This window comes from Camellia sinensis, chromosome 2 (genome assembly GCF_055761805.1).
Source record: "Camellia sinensis isolate YWXY chromosome 2, ASM5576180v1, whole genome shotgun sequence".
Taxonomy (NCBI): domain Eukaryota; kingdom Viridiplantae; phylum Streptophyta; class Magnoliopsida; order Ericales; family Theaceae; genus Camellia; species Camellia sinensis.
In genome coordinates, this window is record NC_138962.1 from 17,314,577 (window position 1) to 17,323,399 (window position 8,823).

At 43.0% G+C, this 8,823-nt stretch overlaps 1 protein-coding gene across 1 annotated transcript; it reads left to right on the forward strand.

The window, feature by feature from the left end:
- The first annotated feature begins 3,787 nt into the window (after positions 1–3,787).
- LOC145810789 (uncharacterized) lies at positions 3,788–4,858 on the forward strand. Its single transcript, XM_082907545.1, has one exon. It carries the CDS (start codon positions 3,788–3,790, stop codon positions 4,856–4,858), a length of 1,071 nt encoding a protein of 356 aa, XP_082763671.1.
- Positions 4,859–8,823: the final 3,965 nt, after the last annotated feature.

Sequence of the window (8,823 nt, forward strand, 5' to 3'; positions counted from 1 at the left end):
ATTCCCCCATGGAGCAAGTCTTGAATCAGATCTAACGAGATTATCCCCTAAAATGGCCACAACCATCGCGGTCTCCTTCTAACCAGCGAGACCAATCCAAGTACTGCCGTTTCCATCAGGACCACGACCACAATACCGAGGAGTGTGTTAACCTTAAAGACCAGGTCAAGAGCTTGATACGCTAGGGACGTCTCTGTCGGTTCATGGCGGCCCGCCCTCACCAACGGCCAAGGACCGAACCTACCAGAAACAACCACCAACACACCCCTCTTCGACGACCCGCCCAACCTAACCAACGCAATGATCGACCCCCACAGCAACCCCGAGCACAAGTGTCACGACCCAAACCTGCCCCTGTAGGTTAGGCATCGTAACCGGCCAATAATTTGTGGATTACCAAAGGCCTCTGAACAGATAAGCATATAATAAAGGGCTGCGGAAGCAAATATATAACATAGACAAGGTCCAATGAGTTGTGGTAATGTACATGAGACAGTAGATTTCAAAACTTATATATACATATACATGAGCATGCTAGTTAAAGAACGCCAATATTTACAAAGTATTAACAAAAGTGTACATCCCAAGACCTGACTTTACAAAACAATCACAGAGACTAGCGTGAATACAAAAACAGCCATGGCATTAGACTTCGATCGGAATCTCCTCGGGAGGCATAACGGTTGGCTGACAAAAACAGAACAGAAAGCCGTTAACTCTGGCCTTAGTCACACGCCGGCTCACCTACATACATAATATAAACTATGAGCGAAAGCCCAGTAAATAATAACAGAGTAAAGGGGTTTCAATGAATGAGTCCGTACAAATTCAGAAATCATAATTCAGTTTCGTATCAAATCCATAATTGGTCCAGATCATATACAGAAATAATAAGTCATGCTTGAGTTTACGTGATACATCCATTAGCAATAACAGAGCAGATACAGAACAGAGGCAGACACGTGAGGGTTACAAGTAACCAGTTCCTTAAAGGAACCTCCGGATCCGGGTAACAGAACAGAAGCTGAGCCCCCATGACGGGGCCTCCGGTACGGGTAACAGAGTGCTGACAGGTTAAGTTCCATAAAGAAACCTCCGATTTTGGGTAACAGCCAAGAGATATCACATGATGCTAAGGATGTCACGAATACATATCAGAAATTGAACAATCATTCATTATACAGAACATATCATTTCGGAAACAGATCTTATTTTATCACACAAAAAATAGATACAGTTGAACATAACTTTATTAAGTTATTACTCACAGTTAAGGGTGTGCATATACCTCTAAAACCGCACCGCCAAGGCAAATTCATTATTATTTGCCAATCGAACCGCCGGTTTTTGGTAAGAAAAATGGCAAATTCTAGTGACACTTTTATCAATTTGTCGGTTTCTATTTTTCTTCCAAACCGCACCGACCCGCACCGCTATTAAATCATGTTTTATAAGATTCTAAAAATTCTTTTTTACTTAAGTTTGCTTGTTGTTCTATACCTTAAAATATAAGGGGAATTCAAGATGTCAGTAATCCAAAATAAAGTTGGATTCCAATTCACTTTTCAATCTTTTTTTTTTTTGGCCATGTTGCAAACTTGCATCAGTTCACTTTTCAATCTAAATACTTTTCAACGGTAAACATTTACAATATATTGTAAACCCTAAATGATATTAATTTTATGTATTGTATTTGATCATTGTAGCTTCCACAGATGCGTGTAATGAACTGATGGCATAGTCGTTGATATTATCATGTTGCTACACTTGCTGCATCAGAAGAAAGCTTCGCAAGATGCTTAACATCACGGTATCTCTCGTCTTTTTTTTACTCTTTGATTTAAGTTTTGTAATTTGAATTATATTTTTTATAAGTTGCCAATCCGCCCGAACTGCCAAGGCAAATCCGTCATTATTTCCCAACCGAACCACCGGTTTTTGATAAGGAAAATGGCAAATTCTAGTGACACTTTTATCAATCCGCCACCCACCATACGATTTATATTTTTTTTCTCAAACCGCCCCGACCCGCACCGCGCACACCCCTACTCACAGTTGGCCTTGAGACAGACAGACGGAGCAGATTAGTCAAACAGTACGTGGCACGTGACCTACATAACACATAACAGGCACACACTTGAAACACACAATCTAATCGTACATAATTTACTTCGTTGGCTCTTAATGTGTTTCTAACCCTTAATCCTCACTATGGAGTCTTAAACATGGCCTAGGAATGCCTAGGATGGAATGAGGATGCAAAAATGCCTTGAAAAATATTTTTCAAAACTTGCTGAAAACAGGGGTCTCGCTCAAGCATGGCTTTCTTCGCTCGAGCGAGCTTACTAAAACAGAGGGGTCGCTCGAGCGGTCTGTAAAAATACCAAAGTACTGGTTGTTGAAAATCCCTACTCGATGCTCGCTCGAGCGTGAGACATAGCTCTTTGCTCGAGCGTAGGTCTCTTTGCTCGAGCGTACGTCTGCGTGCACCAAAAACCTGAGAGCTTGCAATCTACGCTCGAGCCAGCACTCCTTTGCTCGAGCGAAGCTCCGAACAAAAGGTGGTTGCTCGAGCGTGGAATCCTTCGCTTGAGCGAGGAAGCCAAAATCTAGAATTTTCAGATTTGCCTTCAAAGCTCAAACCAAGAATCCAACACACCAAAACTCAACCTTTTGGGCCAATTTTCTAGAAAACACTTGAAAACCAACAATATAATATGTTTTGAAGATCATTTGTAAAATCAAGCCCAAAGGTGAGACAATTGAACACCAAATCCAAAGGAGCTTCAAGAATAATGCAAGAACTTAACATCCAAGTGTTCATTAGAAATCTAATGCTCTAAAACATGACCAAATGTAAGATTTGAGCTCAAAACATGGTGAATTCATGGACTATAACCCAAATATGGACATGCATGTGGGGAATTCATGAAAACATCTTCAAAACTTAATAATGTGCTCATGCATGCATGAATTACTACTCAATTCAACATTTAAACCAATTCTTGACCTTAAATACCAATTTCACCATGAACCTAGCAAGAACAACCCACATTCATAATTAAAAGGATGAATTCTCTACCTTTAGGTCTTCAATTCCAAGTGTGGAAGCTTAAACATGCAATCCTCCTTCAATTTCTCTAACTCTTCAAGCTAATCTCTAGATGAATTCAATTTCCTCCCTCACTCCCTCTCTTTCACGGTTTTGGCAAGGAAAGAGGCTGAAAATGGTGTATGAACTAATTCTAAACAATGTATGAGAAAGTGGCCCACTCAAGGGCAATGATATAATTAACTTGCATTCACTTAATCTATGTTAAATCTAGCATTATTTTAATCAAATTTAATCGTTCCGAACCGAATTTTAATTAAACCTACCATAAAATCACGTAAAATCTAACTAGTATAACACACTAATCAATTTTTGAATCGGTCGCCGATAAGGCTTTCAATTCGTAGTTTAAAGTTAAAGACATGAACAGGTCATTTTATCGCAAATAGATAGAAACACAAAAAAATAATGCAATATACATGTAAATTAATCCCAAATCCTTCCTAAATTACCATTAGACATAATTAAGTGTGAATTAACATTAATCAGAGGTCGGGGTCATTACAACAAGGCAACCCTGCCCCCCCGGTTAGAGAGATTAGAGTTATTGCCAGCGGGCTGGCATGTGGTGGACCTTCCCGTTCGGCCCAACGAGTAAAACTCAGAAAAATCTGGCAGAGCGCCGATAAAGAGGTCGGGACATTGGACCGCCTCTTCAAACACCCTAAGAAGTGGATGGAGCCCATCACCTTTACGAAGGCCGATTGCACAGGCATTTGTTACCCCGATGACGACACCCCCGTCATTTCAGCTCTCTTACCCAATTACAAAGTTAGACAGGTGTTTGTTGAAAACAGTAACTCTTCAGACATCATCTTCCTAAATGCCTATCGCCAGCTCAAGGTCAGAGATAAAATTTTGTCCCCTCTCCAAACCCCACTGGTCGGCTTCACTGGAGATCGGGTGACCTCAATAGGCTCCATCGATCTTCCCATCACCATTGGAGAATACCCACGGCAGACCACTAAGTTACTCACTTTCCTCGTCGTCGACTGTCCCTCTGCTTATAACATCATCCTTGGCCGCACCGCCCTTAACGCCTTTCAAGCTGTCACTTCCACGTACCATCTGGCCATGAAATTCCCTATCGACCTCGGAGTCAGCACCGTGAGGGAGGAGCAGACTGTGGCCAGAGAATGCTACGTCGTTTCATTCAAAGAGGTCAAGCTGAAGGAGACTATGATCATCGAAGGACTCGACGTCAGAGACGAAGATGAGTTAGCTAGAGGGGAACCAGTGGAAGAACTTGTCGAAGTCCCCATCGACCCCACCAACCCAACAAAAACAGCCAAGGTCAGTAGCCAACTATCCCCCCAAGCCAAGGCTGACCTTACAACCCTCCTAACCGAGCACAATGATGTGTTTTCCTGGACCCATTCTGGCATGCCGAGTATCGATCCCTCCTTCAGCACTCATCGTCTCAGCATCGAGCCCCATTTCGGACCCTCCTGCCAGAAGCAGCGTATCTTTCACCCAGAGCGCAATGCTCTTATTGCTTCCGAGGTAGATAAACTACTAGAGGCACGGTTTGTCCAGAACGTAGACTACCCCAGATGGCTGTTAAATGTGGTCCTGGTTCGTAAAAAGAACGGTAAATGGCGACTCTGCGTCGACTACTCCGATCTTAATCGGGCTTGCCCCAAAAATAACTATCCCCTCTCCCGCATAGATCTGCTTGTTGACGCCACGGCCGGACACCAGATGCTCAGTTTCATGGATGTCTTCCTGGCTACAATCAAATTATGATGCACCCGGCTGACCACGAACACACGTCCTTCATCACGGACAGAGGAACTTACCACTATCGTGTTATGCCCTTCGGATTGAAAAAATACCGGAGCCACTTACCAACGGTTGGTTAATGTCATTTTTCACTATCAGATAGGTCGAAACATGGAAGCCTACGTCGATGACATGCTTGTCAAGAGCAAACTCTCCTCTGATCATTTGGCAGACCTGTGAGAGACTTTAGAAACCTTATGTAAGTATTAAATGAAGCTCAATCCGGAGAAATGTGCCTTCAGGGTTGGATCTAGGAAGTTCTTGGGTTTCGTGGTCAGTCAGCGGGGTATCGAGGCCAACCCTAAAAAGATCAAGGCCCTGATAGAACTTCAGTCACCCAGAACGGTTAAAGAGGTTCAAAGGCTTACTGGCAGAGTCGTCGCCCTCAACCGTTTTATATCCCGGGCAACGGACAAATGCCTCCTCTTTTTTAAAGTCCTTCGGTAGGCTTTTGAGTGGACGACCGAATCTGAAGAGGCCTTCCAACAATTAAAGCAGTGCATGGCCAACCCCCCCACTCTCTCAAGCGCTCACGGGTGAGTCCCTTTTTCTCTACTTAGCCGTATTGAGCACCACAGTCAGTGCGGCCCTCATCAGGGAGGACGGCTTAGTACAGCGTCCGGTTTATTACATTAGCTGGGCTCTCAGGGGAGCAGAACAGAACTATCCATTGCTGGAAAAAATGGCCTTGGCCCTTGTCAACCTCAAGATGACTCCGACCTTACTTCCAAGCTCACTCCATAGTGGTCCTCACTGACCAACTTTTAAAGAAGATAATACAACAACCAGAGTTGTCCGACAAACTTATGCAATGGTCAGTCGAGTGTAGACATCCCCGAATGTCCTGGGAGGGAATCCCGCTTTGTTCATTATGGGCTCACTACAGTTCAGGACTCAAATGTCACGGTTCTGTATCTAATCTCACAGAGTACAATGCAAGACCGATGAATTATCAAAGAGTCCAAATCCGGCAAATCGTTTTTGAAAACAGATTTTTTTAAAAGAAGTGTCAAACATGGACTGCTTTGCCAGATACAGAGTCGCCACATAAATATTTTATTTTGGGAAATTTAGAAAACCCTGACTCGTTTGCCTAAGGCCACGTGTCTGTCATCACCAAAGTTGCCTCGGCTCGGGAACTTGGGTACGATTGGGGAAGGTCACTTCGTGAGCACCCCCACTCGCCCGATCAAAGATCGACCTCTACTAACCATGATATCGAGTTTTGAAAACATTATATGCTCTTATTCCGGTTATTAGCCTAGATTTACTACGTGATGCGTACAACATACAAGTATAGACTGGGTCACCTGAATTGGAACAAAACATCTCATGTTCGTTTTGAAAAACGGTTTGAAGGTGCTACTCGCAAGTAGGCTAAGACGTGGATTTTGCCACCCTCGGGTAGGCTTAGAAAACATGATTTTGCCACTCTCAAGTGAGCTTAAAACTCTCATTCAATGCATTGTTCCGATTCAAATAACCCAACCTCCACCCACAGGCATTCAGGCAGTTATATCACATAAGCAAATAGCCTCATGGTAAGCATGCTATCATGGCAGTCACTCACACGCATGCAAAGATGCTAAACCATAAACACTTACCGAGCACTCCGAGCCAAAATAGAAACTAGTTAGTAATCAATGCATGATCCTAGTTCATGTTAAGATGGCTAATGCAACACATGCAAAATGCAACTAGAAATAGGCTCGGCTATCCTAAGGATGGCATGTGAAATGCTACAACTAACAAGCATTCAATTCGGAATTGAAATACAATGCAGTTAGTATGATGCGCTGAGCCCGGTGCATGCAAGACAGATGAATGAATGCAAACATGCTATCATAAGTATGCTAATTGAAACATGCCCTAAACTAACCATCATAAGCTGGTAAATAAAAGGGAGAAAGACGTGGTGTTGGAAGACATACATCACACACACGCACACTTATTACAATTGTGCCGTCGTTCGGAGGGACCGAATGAATAGTACAAACTATCTAGCTAATCTAAGCTAAATAACAAATTACAGCTAATTATTACACAACATTAATTAATCAACAAATTAACTAAGTAAGCAATAAACTAGCATGCAAACTAAATACAATGGACTGCCTCAGCTCTGTTTCGGATGGCGAAGGGTGTATGCATGCTCGAGTCTCCTTGTCGGTAAATTCCATCGCGATGTCTCACCTCACCCTTGTTTGCAATTGATCTCAGAAACTTGCACAAAGCTCCAGAAGGTTGAAATTTCACCTTGGGAAGGCCACCGACCAGTTATTACCATGGGAGACCACCTGTCGACCACCCTTTGTGGTGGAGACCAAAGAGGGTGGTCGGCCTGCCAGAAAATCTAGTCGGCCGACCAGTTTCCACCTCTGGTTTCTGGTTTTTCTACAACAAAGGCAAGAGCGAGAAAAGGCAATGTATTTTCAACAAATGTATGCATGACCACTCTCCCCGTCCTTGCACAAGCTCAAGGGAGTGTAGTCCTCGATCCTCGTGCCACCAATCACGTATCTCAATGCATGATGGCCGAGAAGTCGAATTGCACGACTCGATGTGAAATGAATGCACATATAAGCAAGTAAAGCCAACAACTCCATCATGGACAGTCAAGAGTGTCGGCGACCGAGAATCGAGACACGTTTCATCACTTAGAGTACGAAACGTCCCTCGTTTCCCGTGTTCAGACTAAACCCTACTCCAAACACAAAGTAATAAGATGGCATACACAATGCGACTAACATGCAACCTAGCATACGCAATGCTATGGGCTAAAATGGCATACACAATGCACGTGACATAACATGACATACACAATGCACTTACGAAGACTATCATGTGCACATGAACTAAATGGCATATACAAATGCGAGATAGACTTACACCAATATGAGTGGACCTCAGCTACACTCACATCAGTGGCCATATGATGGAAATGAGACAACCGAAATACATGCAAACATGCATGGATGCAAAGGATCGACCCTAAGGCACAACATGTAACTCTAACAAAGCATGGAAAGGGATGACATATGGCATATAATGACACAAATTCCAGCTCTGAAATAGCATATAAGATGGTCCCGAAACATGCAAACGACTCACACAATGCATGCTAGATGGCTCGGATACCGAAACTAGTGAAGTGCGTTACACTAGAGGTACACAAAGGAATGAACAAATGGCAAAACCACCCCCAAAAAGACCCTAGGCAGGTCCAAGACAGTGGGAAAATGGCCTAAAATGATGGCTCAAAGTGCATGGAAATGAAGCTCATTCAATGGTCCGAAAACGAGGCATTTATGCACAACTCTCAAACGCATTTAAAGAGTGGAAAACATGACAATATGGCATGCATGTAAGCTCTGAAATATGATGTGCAATGGCCTCAAAACATGAAAACACCTCAGCATATGCATGTAATAGACCTCGAAACTCAAAGCTAAGCATGGATATTGAACTACAAGCATGCAAAATAAGCATTATTCGACCATCATACCCAAAAATAGAGCTGAGGCAGTCCAAATTATGCACAAATTCAGTTTAAGGCATGGCCAAAAAGTGCTAACATGAAGGGCCAAAACAACATACAACATAGGCTAGTAAGCATGGTTTACATTACATGTATATGAAGCACATGAGGGGCCACCAAACCAACCAAAAACAGAAACATGGCATGCCAAAATATGACCAAAAATCCACTGAAACTCAATCAACACATGTTAGAATGAAGTGTTCCTTTGAAAGACCAATGAGAGGGTTGTTCTACACATGTATAATGGACACACAAAATGGCAAAACTACCCCTGGATAGAGGTTATGAGGGCCCTAAAACTCACTGAAAAGGGTCTGAAATGAGTCTAGGAAGCATGCAAGTAAAGGCCCATTTGGAAGGCCTTGAAGATGATTACTTTACACATGCA